At 50.4% G+C, this 26293-nt stretch overlaps 1 protein-coding gene across 1 annotated transcript in view; it reads left to right on the top strand.

Moving 5' to 3' along the window:
* Nucleotides 1-26293, top strand: part of LOC143219378 (uncharacterized) — a 148509-nt gene that overhangs the window by 44249 nt on the left and 77967 nt on the right. Inside the window, exons 4-5 of the mRNA XM_076445393.1 lie at nucleotides 12529-12670; nucleotides 13070-13522. Coding sequence (XP_076301508.1) covers nucleotides 12529-12670; nucleotides 13070-13522 — 595 coding nt within the window. The remainder of the gene's footprint in view (nucleotides 1-12528; nucleotides 12671-13069; nucleotides 13523-26293) is intronic.

Here is a 26293-nt window from a genome sequence, read left to right on the forward strand (position 1 = left end):
TTATTGACTTTTATTTTATCTATTTTATCTATACACGTTTTCATTTATTGATTTTATATTTTATTTTATCATATTTTTAAGTTTTATGCGGGTCGACCAGGGGGGGGGGGACGGGGGGGAGGGGACAGACGCGAGCCGGAACTCGCCTCTGTCCCCTCCTTGTCGCGTGCGGAAAAAAATACAATGCAGCGTGTACGAGTATTTGCACATGTATAAAAATCGGATGGCGCGGTAACAAAAATTCTAAATTATACAGCACAAGTTGCAGCAATGCATGCGCATAAGTTAAATTACCTGCTGTCACGTTAACCTTTTTCCGACGAGCGGTTTGACTCGCGGAAGCCGGTCAACTTCGGGCCTTGCAGGCGCTGAGACCAGGCCGCGTGCAAGCCGAGTACACGCGGTCCGCCCGAGACAAACGAGACTCGAGGATTCGACGATTTCCTCACGACAAACGAAAGGTTCGGGCGCCAGGCACCGCAAGGATGCCACACGGAACGCGGAACAAGGCTCGAGCTCGGAGAAGCCGAGGTCGAGAGTCGAATCTTCGAGATACGCGGATCGAGAACGACGTCGCGACTGGGCCAGATGGCTCGAACACGGGATGACTAGGACAGCCCTCTCGGCAGGACGGATCTCACAGGGAATCGAGTAATTCGACTACGATATGGTCTCGAGCTATTTATTGTAGCAGTCGTTAAATTACAAAATCTGCGGCCACGTGACCGCGACCCGAGAGCCCGCGCTCTTCATACAAGATAGCGAGAAGATGGTCGTTCGCCGCGCGGTTGTCTTACCGATTTTGCTCGCACGATACCGCTGACAATTACCGTGATTTCGTTCGCAACGAACTTCGGAAACGCGAGGCGCAGATGACCGGCGAACTGCGAGACTGTCGCGGTGACTCCCGCCCGTGATTCGCCCCGACGCGTACGCTAACAATTACGCGATCGAACGCCGACGAAAACCCTACGATGTTCGGCGAGAGACACAGGATTCGAGAAACACGAAGAGACCGAAAAGATTTACTCTCACGAAACGCGACTCCTCTTAGGACACTCTTTCGCACGTAATTTAGAGACGAAAACTCTCAAAATAATCTCGAAATCTCAAAGCATTCCCGAAACGAACGCGAGCGAATTATCGAGGACGGAATGGGAAGCATTCGTCCTCTCGCGACGAAGGTCGAGCCGTCGCGCAACGAAATACCGAATGGATCACAAGTGCGGCTTACCGTTTCTCGTTTTCGATGCCCTTTTTCGGAACTGCTCTCGATAGAGCGTGAGGCACGGCCGGAGCGTAGGTGGACTTCATCCTAGACACCACGAAAACCTCCAACGGGCACTTCTCGGTTTCCCGACGCTAAGTTACAATTAGTTCGCAACGCGAGTGCAGAACGCACGACATGCGATAACGAGAGCCAGCGCGACAGTGATCCATCGATTTTCGGCAATCTAGCGGATCGAACTCGGTTCCCCCCACTCGACCGCTTTTCCGAATTGCCTATGGCGTGTTTCCACGGCGTAACTCTGCGGCACAGGAGCGTTCCCTCTTCGCGCCCTAGGGCCCCGGGCAATCACGAAATTGGTCAAGGAGCCTATCGCTCGACTTGACCAGCGGAGGGGCTTCCTCTTCTTGGCTACGAGGGCACCGACCCCGGGGTAGCTCTCCCTTGCCGGGGCGAGACGGCGTCAGGTCTTCCAGTGCGTCACCTTGGACGAGATGTTTAAGAGAGCTTCTGTCCTGGCGGCGCCTCCGGTTTGTTGGCCGAGTGTCCTCGCACCAAGCTCTAATTTCTCGAAACGGCCATTCGCTTTTCCGTCGGGAGCTTCCTGGCCTTGGGGCGATTGTTCATTTCCCGTGACAATTCGGACGATCGGTGGTTCCTTCTGCGCGTTCCATATACGGCCCTGAAACTTGCCGTTCTCGGCACGCGCGACAGATGTCATTAGGAGGTCCTCGATAATATCGGAATCTCTTAGAGGAGCGCTCTCGAATCCTGTATCGGTAACGTGTCCCGTTAGAGGGCGGTCCGGTCCCTTATCGCTCTCAAATATGCGCGGAATTAACGGAGAAGGGACGTCGCAAAGGTTGCAACGTCACACTGCATACCGCCGTTTCCTCAAACTGTGTGTTCATAACTGGCACTGGGAGGATCGCAGTGCCACCACTGCGAGGAGGCCCAGGACTCTGCGCGGCATACGCTGGAAGAATGTCCAGCGTGGTCGGCGCCGCGCAGAGACCTAAGGGGCGTTATTGGGATGGACAACTCGTTGCCGGTCGTGGTCGACCACATGATCGGCAGCGAGAGGTCAAGAGCAGCGTTTGCCTCCTTCTGCGAGATTGTGATAACGCAGAAGGAGGCAGCGGAGAGGGAGAGGGAAGCCGACCCCCTCTCCGCCAGGAGGTTAGCATCGGCGGGGCAACCACGACGAGGCCGACGGCCCCCTGTAAGGGGCCGCAGACGTAATGGCGGCGGTGGGACTACTTAGTACTTCCACCGCCGCCAAGGGGGGCTGGCCGTTAAGGAGCCCCCAGGGGTGGTCAGGTCGCCGGGGGCGAGGTGGAGCAATAATCTCCTCCCCCCCTCTACAAAGATGCGACCTGCCGGTCGACCCCCCTCCTTTTATTTTATGATATTTCATTTTATTCTGTACATATTTTATATTCTATATTATAAATTTTATCTTTATCTTTTATTTCCCTTTATTTTGCCCCCCTTCTTATATTTGTTGTGTTTTGTCCATTGTATTTATTTACTTATTATTATTTATTTATTTATTGACTTTTATTTTATCTATTTTATCTATACACGTTTTCATTTATTGATTTTATATTTTATTTTATCATATTTTTAAGTTTTATGCGGGTCGACCAGGGGGGTGGGACGGGGGGGAGGGGACAGACGCGAGCCGGAACTCGCCTCTGTCCCCTCCTTGTCGCGTGCGGAAAAAAATACAATGCAGCGTGTACGAGTATTTGCACATGTATAAAAATCGGATGGCGCGGTAACAAAAATTCTAAATTATACAGCACAAGTTGCAGCAATGCATGCGCATAAGTTAAATTACCTGCATACCGCCGTTTCCTCAAACTGTGTGTTCATAACTGGCACTGGGAGGATCGCAGTGCCACCACTGCGAGGAGGCCCAGGACTCTGCGCGGCATACGCTGGAATAATGTCCAGCGTGGTCGGCGCCGCGCAGAGACCTAAGGGGCGTTATTGGGATGGACCTCTCGTTGCCGGTCGTGGTCGACCACATGATCGGGAGCGAGAGGTCAAGAGCAGCGTTTGCCTCCTTCTGCGAGATTGTGATAACGCAGAAGGAGGCATCGGAGAGGGAGAGGGAAGCCGACCCCCTCTCCGCCAGGAGGTTAGCATCGGCGGGGCAACCACGACGAGGCCGACGGCCCCCTGTAAGGGGCCGCAGACGTAATGGCGGCGGTGGGACTACTTAGTACTTCCACCGCCGCCAAGGGGGGCTGGCCGTTAAGGAGCCCCCAGGGGTGGTCAGGTCGCCGGGGGCGAGGTGGAGCAATAATCTCCTCCCCCCCTCTACAAAGATGCGACCTGCCGGTCGACCCCCCTCCTTTTATTTTATGATATTTCATTTTATTCTGTACATATTTTATATTCTATATTATAAATTTTATCTTTATCTTTTATTTCCCTTTATTTTGCCCCCCTTCTTATATTTGTTGTGTTTTGTCCATTGTATTTATTTACTTATTATTATTTATTTATTTATTGACTTTTATTTTATCTATTTTATCTATACACGTTTTCATTTATTGATTTTATATTTTATTTTATCATATTTTTAAGTTTTATGCGGGTCGACCAGGGGGGTGGGACGGGGGGGAGGGGACAGACGCGAGCCGGAACTCGCCTCTGTCCCCTCCTTGTCGCGTGCGGAAAAAAATACAATGCAGCGTGTACGAGTATTTGCACATGTATAAAAATCGGATGGCGCGGTAACAAAAATTCTAAATTATACAGCACAAGTTGCAGCAATGCATGCGCATAAGTTAAATTACCTGCATACCGCCGTTTCCTCAAACTGTGTGTTCATAACTGGCACTGGGAGGATCGCAGTGCCACCACTGCGAGGAGGCCCAGGACTCTGCGCGGCATACGCTGGAATAATGTCCAGCGTGGTCGGCGCCGCGCAGAGACCTAAGGGGCGTTATTGGGATGGACCTCTCGTTGCCGGTCGTGGTCGACCACATGATCGGGAGCGAGAGGTCAAGAGCAGCGTTTGCCTCCTTCTGCGAGATTGTGATAACGCAGAAGGAGGCATCGGAGAGGGAGAGGGAAGCCGACCCCCTCTCCGCCAGGAGGTTAGCATCGGCGGGGCAACCCCGGCGAGGCGGACGGCCCCCTGTAAGGGGCCGCAGACGTAATGGCGGCGGTGGGACTACTTAGTACTTCCACCGCCGCCAAGGGGGGCTGGCCGTTAAGGCGCCCCCGGGGTGGTCAGGTCGCCGGGGGCGAGGTGGAGCAATAATCTCCTCCCCCCCTCTACAAAGATGCGACCTGCCGGTCGACCCCCCTCCTTTTATTTTATGATATTTCATTTTATTCTATATTATAAATTTTATCTTTATCTTTTATTTCCCTTTATTTTGCCCCCCCTTCTTATGTTTGTTGTGTTTTGTCCATTGTATTTATTTACTTAGTATTATTTATTTATTTATTGACTTTTATTTTATCTATTTTATCTATACACGTTTTCATTTATTGATTTTATCTTTTATTTGCACATGTATAAAAATCGGATGGCGCGGTAACAAAAATTCTAAATTATACAGCACAAGTTGCAGCAATGCATGCGCATAAGTTAAATTACCTGCATACCGCTGTTACGTCGGACCGACCTCCGACGTTTGACTTTTCGGCTAAGTTCCGAAAAGTATGCATGATATACAGAAACGATTCCGACTCTCAATTCTATAAAGTATCTATAACACGCGAAATCGAGTTTGTCTCTCGATCCTAGAAATAAGTACTAAAAATAAGCCTAACATGTTCAACTAACTAAACCCCGACTTCACCTAAAACTTGTTCTAAAACCCATCACTACTCAAATCTCGACTTTTCCTAAAACTTGTTCTAAAACCCATCACTACCTAAATCTCGACTTTTCCTAAACTTGTTCTAATACCCATCACTACTTAAATCTCGACTTTCTCTAAACTTGTTCTAATACCCATCACTACTTAAATCTCCACTTTGTCTAAACTTGTTCTAAAGCTAACCACCACTCCAAACTCTCAATCTTACCTAACACTTGTTCAAACCCTCATCTACACTTATAACTTGTTTGAACCCTCATCTACACTTAACACTTGTTCAAACCCTCATCTACACTTATAACTTGTTCCAATCTCTAACTTCTCTCGAGTACACTCTACCTCGAGAACAAAGAGACCGCAGCGTCAGCAGTCCTCGAGAACAAAGAGACTGCTGCCTCAGCGAAATCTCGAACGAAGAAGGTCTAGAGAGACCGAGCGACTAGGCAGTCTGGCCCAAGCCAGCGAAGCGAGCAGACGTGTCGATCTGCGCTCTTCTAATTCGCGCTTCGACGTTCATCGACGTTTGTTCTACAATTCCAATTCCAATTCTAATTCCAATTCAAACTGAATACCAATTCCGACTCAACGCAGTCTCAATTCCAATACTAATTCATTTACTAACTCCTACGCAATTAATTCATTTAATTCATATTCACATTTATATTAATACAATTGTAACCAAGTGTAATCAAGTTATTATTATAATATATCTTATTTTACCAGAACTTCGCGAGTGACTTCTTTTACAATTCAATCAATTCAGTGACCTATTTCTCTCCAATATTCAAACTATATCCTCGTTTATCGTGCACTTGTTGAGTATTGAAACTCGGTCACAAAGGGAGAAGCTTACAGCTCCGCCGAGACAATACGTCTGCAAGCGACATTTTGAACAATTGTTTCCATTAGCAATCGTGCACTTGTTGAGTATTGAAACTCGGTCACAAAGGGAGAAGCTTACAGCTCCGCCGAGACAATACGTCTGCAAGCGACATTTTGATCGGTCAAGTGTTTTCTCGGTCAAGTGTTTTCTCCATCAAGTGACAGTTCACACAAGGAATACGTGCAGTGCTAGATCTATAGTGACAGTTCTAACAGTGCCCTCGTTCGTTACACAGTGACCCGGCTAGGAGGCCAGTTCGTCCGCTCCGCTTGGGTAGTGTCAATGAACGAGCGGACCTTTTCAATAACTATATTTTATTAAAGTCACAGGTGAAATACCGCTGGCCAGCGCCTCCGGGGAACCCCTGGCCAATTTTCCTTTTTTCATTCGGAACATAGACAAAAATCCTATAAAGGATTTCTTGAGAAGGAGTTGTTAAACCCAGTTCCTTGCGCTCATCTCTCCTTATGCGTCGAACACGTCGCGCGGGCCGTAAATACCAGCTCGCCAAATTCAAACGAGCATTGAATCAAACGGCAATATTGAATCAAGTCCTGAATTCAACGGATTGGACTGAACTTCTCGGAACGACCGAGAATATCGAGTGTGACGCGTCAGATTACGTATCGGTATACGGTTGTCCGTGCCGTCCGATTCCGAACACAGAGATCAACCACGCGGATTTCTCGCGTTCCACGCCTGTCAACGTTACACCAGCTGCCCGCTATGAGATCATCGATCTCATAGACATCTCTGACGACGATGATAGCCAGGACACAGTGATCCTGCCACGTCTTCGTTGCGTCATCACCAACAGCACGTTCCTGTCACCACGTCAACGTGTTACGTTGCGTCTTCCCAATCTTCCTCGCCTGGAAGATATATGCATCAAGGACCCACAGTACGAGGTCTACGCAGCGCAGAGGAAACAGCTCCTGCGACAGTATTATTAAGGCGCTACAACAAACCGGTGAGAATCAGTATCTTGTAAACATCTTTACCCCATGTCCCAACGCACCCAAGCGGGTGCCGGTTTTCCAAAATCGTTTATCGGTGTCCTAACGCATATGACAGCCCGTCTGGCTGTCTCGGCGTAAAAGACCGTCCCCTTCTATTTCCACGTGCCACCTCCTCGATTCACTTTCAACCTAGGACGTGGGACGTGACACCGCCGTTTCCTCAAACTGTGTGTTCATAACTGGCACTGGGAGTATCGCAGTGCCACCACTGCGAGGAGGCCCAAGACTCTGCGCGGCATACGCTGGAAGAATGTCCAGCGTGGTCGGCGCCGCGCAGAGACCTAAGGGGCGTTATTGGGATGGACAACTCGTTGCCGGTCGTGGTCGACCACATGATCGGCAGCGAGAGGTCAAGAGCAGCGTTTGCCTCCTTCTGCGAGATTGTGATAACGCAGAAGGAGGCAGCGGAGAGAGAGAGAGGGAAGCCGACCCCCTCACCGCCAGGAGGCTAGCATCGGCGGGGCAACCCCGACGAGGCCGACGGCCCCCTGTAAGGGGCCGCAGACGTAATGGCGGCGGTGGGACTACTTAGTACTTCCACCGCCGCCAAGGGGGGCTGACCGTTAAGGCGCCCCCGGGGTGGGCAGGTCGCGGGGGGCGAGGTGGAGCAATAATCCCCTCCCCCCTCTACAAAGATGCGACCTGCCGGTCGACCCCCCTCCTTTTATTTTATGATATTTCATTTTATTCTATATTATAAATTTTATCTTTATCTTTTATTCCCCTTTATTTTGCCCCCCCCTTCTTATGTTTGTTGTTTTTTGTCCATTGTATTTATTTACTTATTATTATTTATTTATTTATTGACTTTTATTTTATCTATTTTATCTATACACGTTTTCATTTATTGATTTTATATTTTATTTTATCATATTTTTAAGTTTTATGCGGGTCGACCAGGGGGGTGGGACCGGGGGACGGGACAGACGCGAGCCGGAACTCGCCTCTGTCCCCTCCTTGTCACGTGCGGAAAAAAATACAATGCAGCGTGTACTAGTATTTGCACATGTATAAAAATCGGATGGCGGTAACAAAAATTCTAAATTATACAGCACAAGTTGCAGCAATGCATGCGCATAAGTTAAATTACCTGCATACCGCCGTTTCCTCAAACTGTGTGTTCATAACTGGCACTGGGAGTATCGCAGTGCCACCACTGCGAGGAGGCCCAGGAGTCTGCGCGGCATACGCTGGAAGAATGTCCAGCGTGGTCGGCGCCGCGCAGAGACCTAAGGGGCGTTATTGAGATGGACCTCTCGTTGCCGTTCGTGGTCGACCACATGATCGGCAGCGAGAGGTCAAGAGCAGCGTTTGCCTCCTTCTGCGAGATTGTGATAACGCAGAAGGAGGCAGCGGAGAGGGACAGGGAAGCCGACCCCCTCTCCGCCAGGAGGCTAGCATCGGCAGGGCAACCCCGACGAGGCCGACGGCCCCCTGTAAGGGGCCACAGACGTAATGGCGGCGGTGGGACTACTTAGTACTTCCACCGCCGCCAAGGGGGGCTGGCCGTTAAGGCGCCCCCGGGGTGGGCAGGTCGCGGGGGGCGAGGTGGAGCAATAATCCCCTCCCCCCCTCTACAAAGATGCGACCTGCCGGGCGACCCCCCTCCTTTTATTTTATGATATTTCATTTTATTCTATACTAGCTTTCGCCCGCGGCTTTGCTCGCACAGGAAACCGTTTAATGCCCTCGGAAATTGATATTGTTTCTCCATAAAACCTTTTAACCCCCCATTCACCCATATAGAGTTTTAATTTTATGTCATGTCGCCATCTTAGATTTCAAAACCCCTTTTCACCCCCTTAGGGGTTCAATTTTTTGAAATGCCGAAATAGGCGTTTGTTTAATTACATCAAAGAGCATTAAGACCAAGTTTCAAGCAAATCTGACCCTAAATCAAATATTCCTCATGCAAACGTTGCAAGTACTTTTCACCCCCTCGGGGGTTGAATTTTTTAAAATACCGAAACAGGTGTATGATTAATTATATCAAAGAGCATTAAGACCAAGTTTCAAGCAAACCCGACCATAAATAAAATATTCCTCACATACAAACGTTGCAACCCATTTTCACCCCCTCGGTTGAATTTTTTGAAATGCCGAAACAGATGTTTGATTAATTATATCAAAGAGCATTAAGACCACGTATGAAGTAAATCCGACCACGAACAAAATATTCCTCATACAAACGTTGCAACCCCTTTTCACCCCCTTGGGGATTGAATTTCGAAATATCCTTTCTTATCCCTTGTATAGATCATAAGGGAAACCTCTGTGCAAAATTTCAGCTTTCTAAGTCCAAGGGTTTACCCTGGGCGTTGATAGGTGAGTCAGGACTTCGCTTTTATATATATAGATTATAAATTTTATCTTTATCGTTTATTCCCCTTTATTTTGCCCCCCCTTCTTATGTTTGTTGTTTTTTGTCCATTGTATTTATTTACTTATTATTATTTATTTATTTATTGACTTTTATTTTATCTATTTTATCTATACACGTTTTCATTTATTGATTTTATCTTTTATTTTATCATATTTTTAAGTTTTATGCGGGTCGACCAGGGGGGTGGGACGGGGGGAGGGGACAGACGTGAGCCGGAACTCGCCTGTCCCCTCCTTGTCGCGTGCGGAAAAAAATACAATGCAGCGTGTACGAGTATTTGCACATGTATAAAAATCGGATGGCGCGGTAACAAAAATTCTAAATGATACAGCACAAGTTGCAGCAATGCATGCGCATAAGTTAAATTACCTGCATACCGCCGTTTCCTCAAACTGTGTGTTCATAACTGGGACTGGGAGGATCGCAGTGCCACCACTGCGAGGAGGCCCAGGACTCAGCGCGGCATACGCTGGAAGAATGTCCAGCGTGGTCGGCGCCGCGCAGAGACCTAAGGGGCGTTATTGGGATGGACAACTCGTTGCTGGTCGTGGTCGACCACATGATCGGCATCGAGAGGTCAAGAGCAGCGTTTGCCTCCTTCTGCGAGATTGTGATAACGCAGAAGGAGGCAGCGGAGAGGGAGAGGGAAGCCGACCCCCTCACCGCCAGGAGGTTAGCATCGGCGGGGCAACCCCGACGAGGCCGACGGCCCCCTGTAAGGGGCCGCAGACGTAATGGCGGCGGTGGGACTACTTAGTACTTCCACCGCCGCCATGGGGGGCTGGCCGTTAAGGCGCCCCCGGGGTGGTCAGGTCGCCGTGGGCGAGGTGGAGCAATAATCTCCTCCCCCCCTCTACAAAGATGCGACCTGCCGGTCGACCCCCCTCCTTTTATTTTATGATATTTCATTTTATTCTATACATATTTTATATTCTATATTATAAATTTTATCTTTATCTTTTATTTCCCTTTATTTTGCCCCCCTTCTTATGTTTGTTGTGTTTTGTCCATTGTATTTATTTACTTATTATTATTTATTTATTTATTGACTTTTATTTTATCTATTTTATCTTGTGACGTTGCAACTTTTGCGACGTCCCTTCTCCGTTAATTCCGCGCATATTTGAGAGCGATAAGGGACCGGACCGCCCTCTATCGGGACACGTTACCGATACAGGATTCGAGAGCGCTCCTCTAAGAGATTCCGATATTATCGAGGACCTCCTAATGACATCTGTCGCGCGTGCCGAGAACGGCAAGTTTCAGGGCCGTATATGGAACGCGCAGAAGGAACCACCGATCGTCCGAATTGTCACGGGAAATGAACAATCGCCCCAAGGCCAGGAAGCTCGCGACGGAAAAGCGAATGGCCGTTTCGAGAAATTAGAGCTTGGTGCGAGGACACTCGGCCAACAAACCGGAGGCGCCGCCAGGACAGAAGCTCTCTTAAACATCTCGTCCAAGGTGACGCACTGGAAGACCTGACGCCGTCTCGCCCCGGCAAGGGAGAGCTACCCCGGGGTCGGTGCCCTCGTAGCCAAGAAGAGGAAGCCCCTCCGCTGGTCAAGTCGAGCGATAGGCTCCTTGACCAATTTCGTGATTGCCCGGGGCCCTAGGGCGCGAAGAGGGAACGCTCCTGTGCCGCAGAGTTACGCCGTGGAAACACGCCATAGGCAATTCGGAAAAGCGGTCGAGTGGGGGGAACCGAGTTCGATCCGCTAGATTGCCGAAAATCGATGGATCACTGTCGCGCTGGCTCTCGTTATCGCAGGTCGTGCGTTCTGCACTCGCGTTGCGAACTAATTGTAACTTAGCGTCGGGAAACCGAGAAGTGCCCGTTGGAGGTTTTCGTGGTGTCTAGGATGAAGTCCACCTACGCTCCGGCCGTGCCTCACGCTCTATCGAGAGCAGTTCCGAAAAAGGGCATCGAAAACGAGAAACGGCAAGCCGCACTTGTGATCCATTCGGTATTTCGTTGCGCGACGGCTCGACCTTCGTCGCGAGAGGACGAATGCTTCCCATTCCGTCCTCGATAATTCGCTCGCGTTCGTTTCGGGAATGCTTTGAGATTTCGAGATTATTTTGAGAGTTTTCGTCTCTAAATTACGTGCGAAAGAGTGTCCTAAGAGGAGTCGCGTTTCGTGAGAGTAAATCTTTTCGGTCTCTTCGTGTTTCTCGAATCCTGTGTCTCTCGCCGAACATCGTAGGGTTTTCGTCGGCGTTCGATCGCGTAATTGTTAGCGTACGCGTCGGGGCGAATCACGGGCGGAAGTCATCGCGACAGTCTCGCAGTTCGCCGGTCATCTGCGCCTCGCGTTTCCGAAGTTCGTTGCGAACGAAATCACGGTAATTGTCAGCGGTATCGTGCGAGCAAAATCGGTAAGACAACCGCGCGGCGAACGACCATCTTCTCGCTATCTTGTATGAAGAGCGCGGGCTCTCGGGTCGCGGTCACGTGGCCGCAGATTTTGTAATTTAACGACTGCTACAATAAATAGCTCGAGACCATATCGTAGTCGAATTACTCGATTCCCTGTGAGATCCGTCCTGCCGAGAGGGCTGTCCTAGTCATCCCGTGTTCGAGCCATCTGGCCCAGTCGCGACGTCGTTTTCGATCCGCGTATCTCGAAGATTCGACTCTCGACCTCGGCTTCTCCGAGCTCGAGCCTTGTTCCGCGTTCCGTGTGGCATCCTTGCGCTGCCTGGCGCCCGAACCTTTCGTTTGTCGTGAGGAAATCGTCGAATCCTCGAGTCTCGTTTGTCTCGGGCGGACCGCGTGTACTCGGCTTGCACGCGGCCTGGTCTCAGCGCCTGCAAGGCCCGAAGTTGACCGGCTTCCGCGAGTCAAACCGCTCGACGGAAAAGGGTTAACGTGACAAATTGGCGCCCGAACAGGGACCTCTCTCTCGAAAGGGTTTTCCCTGAACACGGAGAGAGGCACGGGTTGACGAAAGACTCTCACAGGGCCGATCGCGGTTCGATCTTCCGGCACGCCGTGATCGCTCGAGCGGGATTATAAAAATCGACGGGAATTGCGAGACACAGGATAAGCGATTAAGGGAAAATGAAAACGAAGCGCGAGATTGCTCTCACGAACGTAGCGAAAGGAGGCCACGGACAACCACGTTCCGTTGCTTTGCGTGCTTTCCGTGCGTTCTTCGTAAAAGAGGAAGATTCCGGCGAGCCAGCATGATAGTAGCGGTTGTGGTGTTGTATTGTTTGAGATTATCTAAGATGGTAGAATTGGTTATATTCAATTCAGGAAGTACGTCTTCCGGTTTCGGAAACATTTTCTCGGGAATTTCAAACGTTGGTGACCGTTGGTAATTTCAACCGAGTAATCGTTACCCTGTTCCTCATCGGAAGGTCAGATTGATTTTGGAAATTTTTTTTTTCGGAGGTAATTCCGTTTGTGTTCAAACGGGAGCGCGATCGCTCTCCGAAATGGCAGCCGTATTGTTGGCATTCCGCGACTTCTGTATTGTATGGTACGAATCAAAGTCGCGAACGATAAATACCGCGTAGGTAAAATATTTACGGTTGACAACGACGGTTTGGCCTTTCCAGTAACAGTTTTCGTACAGTAGCGAAACATTGGGGGGAAGGTAGCGCTCGGACGCCCGGCGTAAACACCGCGCGGTCGAGAGACCTTGGGGTCGAGAAGTCTCGTAGTAACGTCTCGTTAGCGAAAACAAATTCGAAATTCAGGCCGACATAACGGGTGTCGCAGAAATTGATAAGTCGACGCAGTCGGAGGAGGACGGGTCGAATAACAGCGCCTACGAAACGGACCCGGGGGTGGAGGACGATGGGTCCGGCCTAACAACCAACCCTGACCCCGCCTACCGATCCAAACGTAGAGACCTTGCAAGTATCGACGGGACTAACACCCCCGAAATTAAGAAGACCAGATACGGTAACGACGGAAAACGATCCTCCTCCGGACTATTATTTCGGACCAACATCGGCGTACGAGGGCATGCGGAAATGGCGTGCGTTTTCGGCCACTTGGTCAATCAGGTGTTACGGCGCATTTCGTTGCGCATACAATACCGCGTACCATACAATACTGCAAGCTTCGCTCGCGTTTTGAACTTCGGACGAGAACCGAGCCCGGCACGGGGCCGCTATGCGAATCGAGACCCGCCAGTTGACCTTACGGTAACACCTCTCGGGGGGTGAAAAACGAAACGGTACGACCTCCGTCAGAAGGAGACACGCTTATTAGAGGGGGATTTCGTTCTTAGGCGGCAAAGCGTAGTAAATCCGCCGCACGAAAAACCGCGGCGGGAAAAGTGTCGTCGATCGGATACCAGTCGAGTGCCCCGGAGGGGAAGGACGTCGAAGGTAACTGTCACCGATACCGCCGCAGAAGGTGACGACCGATTGCTAAACCCCGCTACCACCAAGGGGGGAGACAGGGTAGGAACCAGCGGAGCTGCCCGTCGACCGCCTAACCCCGCTTCCGCCGCAGGAGAGGACGGCTGACCAGCCGACTCGCTATCGCCGCGAGAAGAACCGCCAAGCGACCCCCGACGAGGGCAGTGACGCTCAGGGTCTATCGTAGACCCTTGACGAGTACACCCTCGTGACCGGAATACACGAGCATTCGAGTCCCGTTTGCGAGAACTGAAAAGGTCAACTGACGCTCGCGCCTCTCGTCCGAAACCCAGACCGGGTCTGAACAATTTGATTTTTCGATTGCAGGAGTTGGGTATTTGTAGGGCGTGTTTGTCACTTCGTGGTGAAGGCTCCGTTTTGTAAAGGACATCTCTTAGGGAGGAACGCTCTCTCACCTGTCGAGCCGCGGATCACGGGGGCGACGAAACCGTGTCGGTCCGGTCCATTTTAAGGGGGGGGGAGTTGTGACGTTGCAACTTTTGCGACGTCCATTCTCCGTTAATTCCGCGCATATTTGAGAGCGATAAGGGACCGGACCGCCCTCTAACGGGACACGTTACCGATACAGGATTCGAGAGCGCTCCTCTAAGAGATTCCGATATTATCGAGGACCTCCTAATGACATCTGTCGCGCGTGCCGAGAACGGCAAGTTTCAGGGCCGTATATGGAACGCGCAGAAGGAACCACCGATCGTCCGAATTGTCACGGGAAATGAACAATCGCCCCAAGGCCAGGAAGCTCGCGACGGAAAAGCGAATGGCCGTTTCGAGAAATTAGAGCTTGGTGCGAGGACACTCGGCCAACAAACCGGAGGCGCCGCCAGGACAGAAGCTCTCTTAAACATCTCGTCCAAGGTGACGCACTGGAAGACCTGACGCCGTCTCGCCCCGGCAAGGGAGAGCTACCCCGGGGTCGGTGCCCTCGTAGCCAAGAAGAGGAAGCCCCTCCGCTGGTCAAGTCGAGCGATAGGCTCCTTGACCAATTTCGTGATTGCCCGGGGCCCTAGGGCGCGAAGAGGGAACGCTCCTGTGCCGCAGAGTTACGCCGTGGAAACACGCCATAGGCAATTCGGAAAAGCGGTCGAGTGGGGGGAACCGAGTTCGATCCGCTAGATTGCCGAAAATCGATGGATCACTGTCGCGCTGGCTCTCGTTATCGCAGGTCGTGCGTTCTGCACTCGCGTTGCGAACTAATTGTAACTTAGCGTCGGGAAACCGAGAAGTGCCCGTTGGAGGTTTTCGTGGTGTCTAGGATGAAGTCCACCTACGCTCCGGCCGTGCCTCACGCTCTATCGAGAGCAGTTCCGAAAAAGGGCATCGAAAACGAGAAACGGCAAGCCGCACTTGTGATCCATTCGGTATTTCGTTGCGCGACGGCTCGACCTTCGTCGCGAGAGGACGAATGCTTCCCATTCCGTCCTCGATAATTCGCTCGCGTTCGTTTCGGGAATGCTTTGAGATTTCGAGATTATTTTGAGAGTTTTCGTCTCTAAATTACGTGCGAAAGAGTGTCCTAAGAGGAGTCGCGTTTCGTGAGAGTAAATCTTTTCGGTCTCTTCGTGTTTCTCGAATCCTGTGTCTCTCGCCGAACATCGTAGGGTTTTCGTCGGCGTTCGATCGCGTAATTGTTAGCGTACGCGTCGGGGCGAATCACGGGCGGAAGTCATCGCGACAGTCTCGCAGTTCGCCGGTCATCTGCGCCTCGCGTTCCCGAAGTTCGTTGCGAACGAAATCACGGTAATTGTCAGCGGTATCGTGCGAGCAAAATCGGTAAGACAACCGCGCGGCGAACGACCATCTTCTCGCTATCTTGTATGAAGAGCGCGGGCTCTCGGGTCGCGGTCACGTGGCCGCAGATTTTGTAATTTAACGACTGCTACAATAAATAGCTCGAGACCATATCGTAGTCGAATTACTCGATTCCCTGTGAGATCCGTCCTGCCGAGAGGGCTGTCCTAGTCATCCCGTGTTCGAGCCATCTGGCCCAGTCGCGACGTCGTTTTCGATCCGCGTATCTCGAAGATTCGACTCTCGACCTCGGCTTCTCCGAGCTCGAGCCTTGTTCCGCGTTCCGTGTGGCATCCTTGCGGTGCCTGGCGCCCGAACCTTTCGTTTGTCGTGAGGAAATCGTCGAATCCTCGAGTCTCGTTTGTCTCGGGCGGACCGCGTGTACTCAGCTTGCACGCGGCCTGGTCTCAGCGCCTGCAAGGCCCGAAGTTGACCGGCTTCCGCGAGTCAAACCGCTCGTCGGAAAAGGGTTAACGTGACAATCTATACACGTTTTCATTTATTGATTTTATCTTTTATTTTATCATATTTTTAAGTTTTATGCGGGGCGACCAGGGGGGTGGGACCGGGGGAGGGGACAGACGCGAGCCGGAACTCGCCTCTGTCCCCTCCTTGTCGCGTGCGGAAAAAAATACAATGCAGCGTGTACAAGTATTTGCACATGTATAAAAATCGGATGGCGGTAACAAAAATTCTAAACGATACAGCACAAGTTGCAGCAATGCATGCGCATAAGTTAAATTACCTGCATACCGCCGTTTCCTCAAACTGTGTGTTCGTAACTGGCACTGGGAGGATCCCAGTGTCACCACTGCGAGGAGGCCCAGGACTCTGCGCGGCATACGCTGGAAGAATGTCCAGCGTGGTCGGCACCGCGCAGAGACCTAAGGGGCGTTATTGGGATGGACCTCTCGTTGCCGGTCGTGGTCGACCACATGATCGGCAGCGAGAGGTCAAGAGCAACGTTTGCCTCCTTCTGCGAGATTGTGATAACGCAGAAGGAGGCAGCGGAGAGGGACAGGGAAGCCGACCCCCTCTCCGCCAGGAGGTTAGCATCGGCGGGGCAACCACGACGAGGCCGACGGCCCCCTGTAAGGGGCCGCAGACGTGATGGCGGCAGTGGGACTACTTAGTACTTCCACCGCCGCCAAGGGGGGCTGGCCGATAAGGCGCCCCCGGGGTGGGCAGGTCGCGGGGGGCGAGGTGGAGCAATAATCCCCTCCCCCCTCTACAAAGATGCGACCTGCCGGTCGACCCTCCTCCTTTTATTTTATGATATTTCATTTTATTCTATATATATTTTATATTCTACATTATAAATTTTATCTTTATCTTTTATTCCCCTTTATTTTGCCCCCCTTCTTATGTTTGTTGTGTTTTGTCCATTGTATTTATTTACTTATTATTATTTATTTATTTATTGACTTTTATTTTATCTATTTTATCTATACACGTTTTCATTTATTGATTTTATCTTTTATTTTATCATATTTTTAAGTTTTATGCGGGTCGACCAGGGGGGTGGGACCGGGGGAGGGGACAGACGCGAGCCGGAACTCGCCTCTGTCCCCTCCTTGTCGCGTGGGGAAAAAATACAATGCAGCGTGTACGAGTATTTGCACATGTATAAAAATCGGATGCCGCGGTAACAAAAATTCTAAACGATACAGCACAAGTTGCAGCAATGCATGCGCATAAGTTAAATTACCTGCATACCGCCGTTTCCTCAAACTGTGTGTTCGTAACTGGCACTGGGAGGATCCCAGTGTCACCACTGCGAGGAGGCCCAGGACTCTGCGCGACAGACGCTGGAAGAATGTCGTAAGGGGCGTTATTGGGATGGACAACTCGTTGCCGGTCATGGTCGACCACATGATCGGTAGCGAGAGATCAAGAGCAGCGTTTGCCTCCTTCTGCGAGATTGTGATAACGCAGAAGGAGGCAGCGGAGAGGGACAGGGAAGCCGACCCCCTCTCCGCCAGGAGGTTAGCATCGGCGGGGCAACCACGACGAGGCCGACGGCACATTGTAAGGGGCCGCAGACGTAATGGCGGCAGTGGGACTACTTAGTACTTCCACCGCCCCCAAGGGGGGCTGGCCGATAAGGCGCCCCCGGGGTGGGCAAGTCGCGGGGGGCGAGGTGGAGCAATAATCCCCTCCCCGCCTCTACAAAGATGCGACCTACCGGTCGACCCCCCTCCTTTTATTTTATGATATTTCATTTTATTCTATATATATTTTATATTCTATATTATAAATTTTATCTTTATCTTTTATTCCCCTTTATTTTGCCCCCCCTTCTTATGTTTGTTGTGTTTTGTCCATTGTATTTATTTACTTATTATCATTTATTTATTTATTGACTTTTATTTTATCTATTTTATCTATACACGTTTTCATTTATTGATTTTATCTTTTATTTTATCATATTTTTAAGTTTTATGCGGGTCGACCAGGGGGGCGGGACGGGGGGAGGGGACAGACGCGAGCCGGAACTCGCCTCTGTCCCCTCCTTTTCGCGTGCGGAAAAAAATACAATGCAGCGTGTACGAGTATTTGCACATGTATAAAAATCGGATGGCGGTAACAAAAATTCTAAATTATACAGCACAAGTTGCAGCAATGGATGCGCATAAGTTAAATTACCTGCATACCGCCGTTTCCTCAAACTGTGTGTTCGTAACTGGCACTGGGAGGATCCCAGTGTCACCACTGCGAGGAGGCCCAGGACTCTGCGCGGCATACACTGCAAGAATGTCCAGCGTGGTCGGCACCGCGCAGAGACCTAAGGAGCGTTATTGGGATGGAGCTCTCGTTGCCGGTCGTGGTCGACCACATAATCGGCAGCGAGAGGTCAAGAGCAGCGTTTGCCTCCTTCTGCGAGATTGTGATAACGCAGAAGGAGGCAGCGGAGAGGGAGAGGGAAGCAGACCACCTCCCCGCCAGGAGGCCAGCATCGGCGGGGCAACCACGACGAGGCCGACGGCCCCCTGTTAAGGGGCCGCAGACGTAATGGCGGCGGTGGGACAACTTAGTACTTCCACCGCCGCCAAGGGGGGCTGGCCGTTAAGGCGCCCTGGGGTGGGCAGGTCGCGGGGGGCGAGGTGGAGCAATAATCCCCTCCCCGCCTCTACAAAGATGCGACCTTCCGGTCGACCCCCCTCCTTTTATTTTATAATATTTTATTTTATTCTATATATATTTTATATTCTATATTATAAATTTTATCTATATCTTTTATTCCCCTTTATTTTGCCCCCCTTCTTATGTTTGTTGTGTTTTGTCCATTGTATTTATTTACTTATTATTATTTATTTATTTATTGACTTTTATTTTATCTATTTTATCTATACACGTTTTCATTTATTGATTTTATCTTTTATTTTATCATATTTTTAAGTTTTATGCGGGTCGACCAGGGGGGTGGGACCGGGGGAGGGGACAGACGCGAGCCGGAACTCGCCTCTGTCCCCTCCTTGTCGCGTGCGGAAAAAACTACAATGCAGCGTGTACAAGTATTTGCACATGTATAAAAATCGGATGGCGGTAACAAAAATTCTAAACGATACAGCACAAGTTGCAGCAATGCATGCGCATAAGTTAAATTACCTGCATACCGCCGTTTCCTCAAACTGTGTGTTCGTAACTGGCACTGGGAGGATCCCAGTGTCACCACTGCGAGGAGGCCCAGGACTCTGCGCGGCATACGCTGGAAGAATGTCCAGCGTGGTCGGCACCGCGCAGAGACCTAAGGGGCGTTATTGGGATGGACCTCTCGTTGCCGGTCGTGGTCGACCACATGATCGGCAGCGAGAGGTCAAGAGCAACGTTTGCCTCCTTCTGCGAGATTGTGATAACGCAGAAGGAGGCAGCGGAGAGGGACAGGGAAGCCGACCCCCTCTCCGCCAGGAGGTTAGCATCGGCGGGGCAACCACGACGAGGCCGACGGCCCCCTGTAAGGGACCGCAGACGTGATTGCGGCAGTGGGACTACAGGTACTTCCACCGCCGCCAAGGGGGGCTGGCCGATAAGGCGCCCCCGGGGTGGGCAGGTCGCGGGGGGCGAGGTGGAGCAATAATCCCCTCCCCCCTCTACAAAGATGCGACCTGCCGGTCGACCCTCCTCCTTTTATTTTATGATATTTCATTTTATTCTATATATATTTTATATTCTACATTATAAATTTTATCTTTATCTTTTATTCCCCTTTATTTTGCCCCCCTTCTTATGTTTGTTGTGTTTTGTCCATTGTATTTATTTACTTATTATTATTTATTCATTTATTGACTTTTATTTTATCTATTTTATCTATACACGTTTTCATTTATTGATTTTATCTTTTATTTCATCATATTTTTAAGTTTTATGCAGGTCGACAAGGGGGGTGGGAACGGGGGAGGGGACAGACGCGAGCCGGAACTCGCCTCTGTCCCCTCCTTGTCGCGTGCGGAAAAAAATACAATGCAGCGTGTACAAGTATTTGCACATGTATAAAAATCGGATGGCGGTAACAAAAATTCTAAACGATACAGCACAAGTTGCAGCAATGCATGCGCATAAGTTAAATTACCTGCATACCGCCGTTTCCTCAAACTGTGTGTTCATAACTGGCACTGGCAGGATCGCAGTGCCACCACTGCGAGGACGCCCAGGACTCTGCGCGGCATACGCTGGAAGAATGTCCAGCGTGGTCGGCGCCGCGCAGAGACCTAAGGGGCGTTATTGGGATGGACCTCTCGTTGCCGGTCGAGGTCGACCACATGATCGGCAACGAGAAGTCAAGAGCAGCGTTTGCCTCCTTCTGCGAGATTGTGATAACGCAGAAGGAGGCAGCGGAGAGGGACAGGGAAGCCGACCCCCTCTCTGCCAGGAGGTTAGCATCGGCGGGGCAACCACGACAAGGCCGACGGCCCCCTGTAAGGGGCCGCAGACGTGATGGCGGCAGTGGGACTACTTAGTACTTCCACCGCCGCCAAGGGGGGCTGGCCGATAAGGCTCCCGCGGGGTGGGCAGGTCGCGGGGGGCGAGGTGGAGCAATAAACCCCTCCCACCTCTACAAAGATGCGACCTGCCGGTCGACCCCCCTCCTTTTATTTTATGATATTTCATTTTATTGTATATATATTTTATATTCTACATTATAAATTTTATCTTTATCTTTTATTCCCCTTTATTTTGCGCCCCCCCTTCTTATGTTTGTTGTGTTTTGTCCATTGTATTTATTTACTTATTATTATTTATTCATTTATTGACTTTTATTTTATCTATTTTATCTATACACGTTTTCATTTATTGATTTTATCTCTTATTTTATCATATTTTTAAGTTTTAAACGGGTCGACCAGGGGGTGGGACCGGGGGAGGGGACAGACGCGAGCCGGAACTCGCCTCTGTCCCCTCCTTGTCGCGTGCGGAAAAAATACAATGCAGCGTGTACGAGTATTTGCACATGTATAAAAATCGGATGGCGCGGTAACAAAAATTCTAAATTATACAGCACAAGTTGCAGCAATGGATGCGCATAAGTTAAATTACCTGCATACCGCCGTTTCCTCAAACTGTGTGTTCGTAACTGGCACTGGGAGGATCCCAGTGTCACCACTGCGAGGAGGCCCAGGACTCTGCGCGGCATACACTGGATGAATGTCCAGCGTGGTCGGCACCGCGCAGAGACCTAAGGAGCGTTATTGGGATGGACCTCTCGTTGCCGGTCGTGGTCGACCACATGATCGGCAGCGAGAGGTCAAGAGCAGCGTTTGCCTCGTTCTGCGAGATTGTGATAACGCAGAAGGAGGCAGCGGAGAGGGAGAGGGAAGCAGACCCCCTCTCCGCCAGGAGGCCAGCATCGGCGGGGCAACCACGACGAGGCCGACGGCCCCCTGTTAAGGGGCCGCAGACGTAATGGCGGCGGTGGGACAACTTAGTACTTCCACCGCCGCCAAGGGGGGCTGGCCGTTAAGGCGCCCTGGGGTGGGCAGGTCGCGGGGGGCGAGGTGGAGCAATAATCCCCTCCCCGCCTCTACAAAGATGCGACCTTCCCGTCGACCCCCCTCCTTTTATTTTATAATATTTCATTTTATTCTATATATATTTTATATTCTATATTATAAATTTTATCTTTATCTTTTATTCCCCTTTATTTTGCCCCCCCCTTCTTATGTTTGTTGTGTTTTGTCCATTGTATTTATTTACTTATTATTATTTATTTATTTATTGACTTTTATCTATACACGTTTTCATTTATTGATTTTATCTTTTATTTTATCATATTTTTAAGTTTTATGCGGGTCAACCAGGGGGGTGGGACGGGGGGAGGGGACAGACGCGAGCCGGAACTCGAGTCTGTCCCCTCCTTGTCGCGTGCGGAAAAAAATACAATGCAGCGTGTACGAGTATTTGCACATGTATAAAAATCGGATGGCGCGGTAACAAAAATTCTAAATTATACAGCACAAGTTGCAGCAATGGATGCGCATAAGTTAAATTACCTGCATACCGCCGTTTCCTCAAACTGTGTGTTCGTAACTGGCACTGGGAGGATCCCAGTGTCACCACTGCGAGGAGGACCAGGACTCTGCGCGGCATACACTGGATGAATGTCCAGCGTGGTCGGCACCGCGCAGAGACCTAAGGAGCGTTATTGGGATGGACCTCTCGTTGCCGGTCGTGGTCGACCACATGATCGGCAGCGAGAGGTCAAGAGGAGCGTTTGCCTCCTTCTGCGAGATTGTGATAACGCAGAAGGAGGCAGCGGAGAGTGAGAGGGAAGCAGACCCCCTCTCCGCCAGAAGGCCAGCATCGGCGGGGCAACCACGACGAGGCCGACGGCCTCCTGCTAAGGGGCCGCAGACGTAATGGCGGCGGTGGGACTACTTAGTACTTCCACCGCCGCCAAGGGGGGCTGGCCGTTAAGGCGCCCTGGGGTGGGCAGGTCGCGGGGGGCGAGGTGGAGCAATAATCCCCTCCCCGCCTCTACAAAGATGCGACCTTCCCGTCGACCCCCCTCCTTTTATTTTATAATATTTCATTTTATTCTATATATATTTTATATTCTATATTATAAATTTTATCTTTATCTTTTATTCCCCTTTATTTTGCGCCCCCCCTTCTTATGTTTGTTGTGTTTTGTCCATTGTATTTATTTACTTATTATTATTTATTCATTTATTGACTTTTATTTTATCTATTTTATCTATACACGTTTTCATTTATTGATTTTATCTCTTATTTTATCATATTTTTAAGTTTTAAACGGGTCGACCAGGGGGTGGGACCGGGGGAGGTCACAGACGCGAGCCGGAACTCGCCTCTGTCCCCTCCTTGTCGCGTGCGGAAAAAATACAATGCAGCGTGTACGAGTATTTGCACATGTATAAAAATCGGATGGCGCGGTAACAAAAATTCTAAATTATACAGCACAAGTTGCAGCAATGGATGCGCATAAGTTAAATTACCTGCATACCGCCGTTTCCTCAAACTGTGTGTTCGTAACTGGCACTGGGAGGATCCCAGTGTCACCACTGCGAGGAGGCCCAGGACTCTGCGCGGCATACACTGGATGAATGTCCAGCGTGGTCGGCACCGCGCAGAGACCTAAGGAGCGTTATTGGGATGGACCTCTCGTTGCCGGTCGTGGTCGACCACATGATCGGCAGCGAGAGGTCAAGAGCAGCGTTTGCCTCGTTCTGCGAGATTGTGATAACGCAGAAGGAGGCAGCGGAGAGGGAGAGGGAAGCAGACCCCCTCTCCGCCAGGAGGCCAGCATCGGCGGGGCAACCACGACGAGGCCGACGGCCCCCTGTTAAGGGGCCGCAGACGTAATGGCGGCGGTGGGACAACTTAGTACTTCCACCGCCGCCAAGGGGGGCTGGCCGTTAAGGCGCCCTGGGGTGGGCAGGTCGCGGGGGGCGAGGTGGAGCAATAATCCCCTCCCCGCCTCTACAAAGATGCGACCTTCCCGTCGACCCCCCTCCTTTTATTTTATAATATTTCATTTTATTCTATATATATTTTATATTCTATATTATAAATTTTATCTTTATCTTTTATTCCCCTTTATTTTGCCCCCCCCTTCTTATGTTTGTTGTGTTTTGTCCATTGTATTTATTTACTTATTATTATTTATTTATTTATTGACTTTTATCTATACACGTTTTCATTTATTGATTTTATCTTTTATTTTATCATATTTTTAAGTTTTATGCGGGTCAACCAGGGGGGTGGGACGGGGGGAGGGGACAGACGCGAGCCGGAACTCGAGTCTGTCCCCTCCTTGTCGCGTGCGGAAAAAAATACAATGCAGCGTGTACGAGTATTTGCACATGTATAAAAATCGGATGGCGCGGTAACAAAAATTCTAAATTATACAGCACAAGTTGCAGCAATGGATGCGCATAAGTTAAATTACCTGCATACCGCCGTTTCCTCAAACTGTGTGTTCGTAACTGGCACTGGGAGGATCCCAGTGTCACCACTGCGAGGAGGACCAGGACTCTGCGCGGCATACACTGGATGAATGTCCAGCGTGGTCGGCACCGCGCAGAGACCTAAGGAGCGTTATTGGGATGGACCTCTCGTTGCCGGTCGTGGTCGACCACATGATCGGCAGCGAGAGGTCAAGAGCAGCGTTTGCCTCCTTCTGCGAGATTGTGATAACGCAGAAGGAGGCAGCGGAGAGTGAGAGGGAAGCAGACCCCCTCTCCGCCAGGAGGCCAGCATCGGCGGGGCAACCACGACGAGGCCGACGGCCTCCTGCTAAGGGGCCGCAGACGTAATGGCGGCGGTGGGACTACTTAGTACTTCCACCGCCGCCAAGGGGGGCTGGCCGTTAAGGCGCCCTGGGGTGGGCAGGTCGCGGGGGGCGAGGTGGAGCAATAATCCCCTCCCCGCCTCTACAAAGATGCGACCTTCCCGTCGACCCCCCTCCTTTTATTTTATAATATTTCATTTTATTCTATATATATTTTATATTCTATATTATAAATTTTATCTTTATCTTTTATTCCCCTTAAATTAGCCCCCCCTTCTTATGTATGTTGTGTTTTGTCCATTGTATTTATTTACATAGTATTATTTATTTATTTATTGACTTTTATTTTATCTATTTTATCTATACACGTTTTCATTTATTGATTTTATCTTTTATTTTATCATATTTTTAAGTTTTATGCGGATCGACCAGGGTGGTGGGACGGGGGGAGGGGACAGACGCGAGCCGGAACTCGCCTCTGTCCCCTCCTTGTCGCGTGCGGAAAAAAATACAATGCAGCGTGTACGAGTATTCGCACATGTATAAAAATCGGATGGCGCGGTAACAAAAATTCTAAATTATACAGCACAAGTTGCAGCAATGGATGCGCATAAGTTAAATTACCTGCATACCGCCGTTTCCTCAAACTGTGTGTTCGTAACTGGCACTGGGAGGATCCCAGTGTCACCACTGCGAGGAGGCCCAGGACTCTGCGCGGCATACACTGGATGAATGTCCAGCGTGGTCGGCACCGCGCAGAGACCTAAGGAGCGTTATTGGGATGGACCTCTCGTTGCCGGTCGTGGTCGACCACATGATCGGCAGCGAGAGGTCAAGAGCAGCGTTTGCCTCCTTCTGCGAGATTGTGATAACGCAGAATGAGGCAGCGGAGAGGGAGAGGGAAGCAGACCCCCTCTCCGCCAGGAGGCCAGCATCGGCGGGGCAACCACGACGAGGCCGACGGCCCTCTGTTAAGCGGCCGCAGACGTAATGGCGGCGGTGGGACTACTTAGTACTTCCACCGCCGCCAAGGGGGGCTGGCCGTTAAGGCGCCCTGGGGTGGGCAGGTCGCGGGGGGCGAGGTGGAGCAATAATCCCCTCCCCGCCTCTACAAAGATGCAACCTTCCCGTCGACCCCCCTCCTTTTATTTTATAATATTTCATTTTATTCTATATATGTTTTATATTCAATATTATAAATTTTATCTTTATCTTTTATTCCCCTTTATTTTGCCCCCCCTTCTTATGTTTGTTGTGTTTTGTCCATTGTATTTATTTACTTATTATTATTTATTTATTTATTGACTTTTATTTTATCTATTTTATCTATACACGTTTTCATTTATTGATTTTATCTTTTATTTTATCATATTTTTAAGTTTTATGCGGGTCGACCAGGGGGGTGGGACGGGGGGAGGGGACAGACGCGAGCCCGAACTCGCCTCTGTCCCCTCCTTGTCGCGTGCGGAAAAAAATACAATGCAGCGTGTACGAGTATTTGCACATGTATAAAAATCGGATGGCGCGGTAACAAAAATTCTAAATTATACAGCACAAGTTGCAGCAATGGATGCGCATAAGTTAAATTACCTGCATACCGCCGTTTCCTCAAACTGTGTGTTCGTAACTGGCACTGGGAGGATCCCAGTGTCACCACTGCGAGGAGCCCCAGGACTCTGCGCGGCATACACTGGATGAATGTCCAGCGTGGTCGGCACCGCGCAGAGACCTAAGGAGCGTTATTGGGATGGACCTCTCGTTGCCGGTCGTGGTCGACCACATGATCGGCAGCGAGAGGTCAAGAGCAGCGTTTGCCTCCTTCTGCGAGATTGTGATAACGCAGAAGGAGGCAGCGGAGAGGGAGAGGGAAGCAGACCCCCTCTCCGCCAGGAGGCCAGCATCGGCGGGGCAACCACGACGAGGCCGACGGCCCCCTGCTAAGGGGCCGCAGACGTAATGGCGGCGGTGGGACTACTTAGTACTTCCACCGCCGC

Source organism: Lasioglossum baleicum, unplaced genomic scaffold (assembly GCF_051020765.1).
Source record: "Lasioglossum baleicum unplaced genomic scaffold, iyLasBale1 scaffold0027, whole genome shotgun sequence".
Lineage (NCBI taxonomy): Eukaryota > Metazoa > Arthropoda > Insecta > Hymenoptera > Halictidae > Lasioglossum > Lasioglossum baleicum.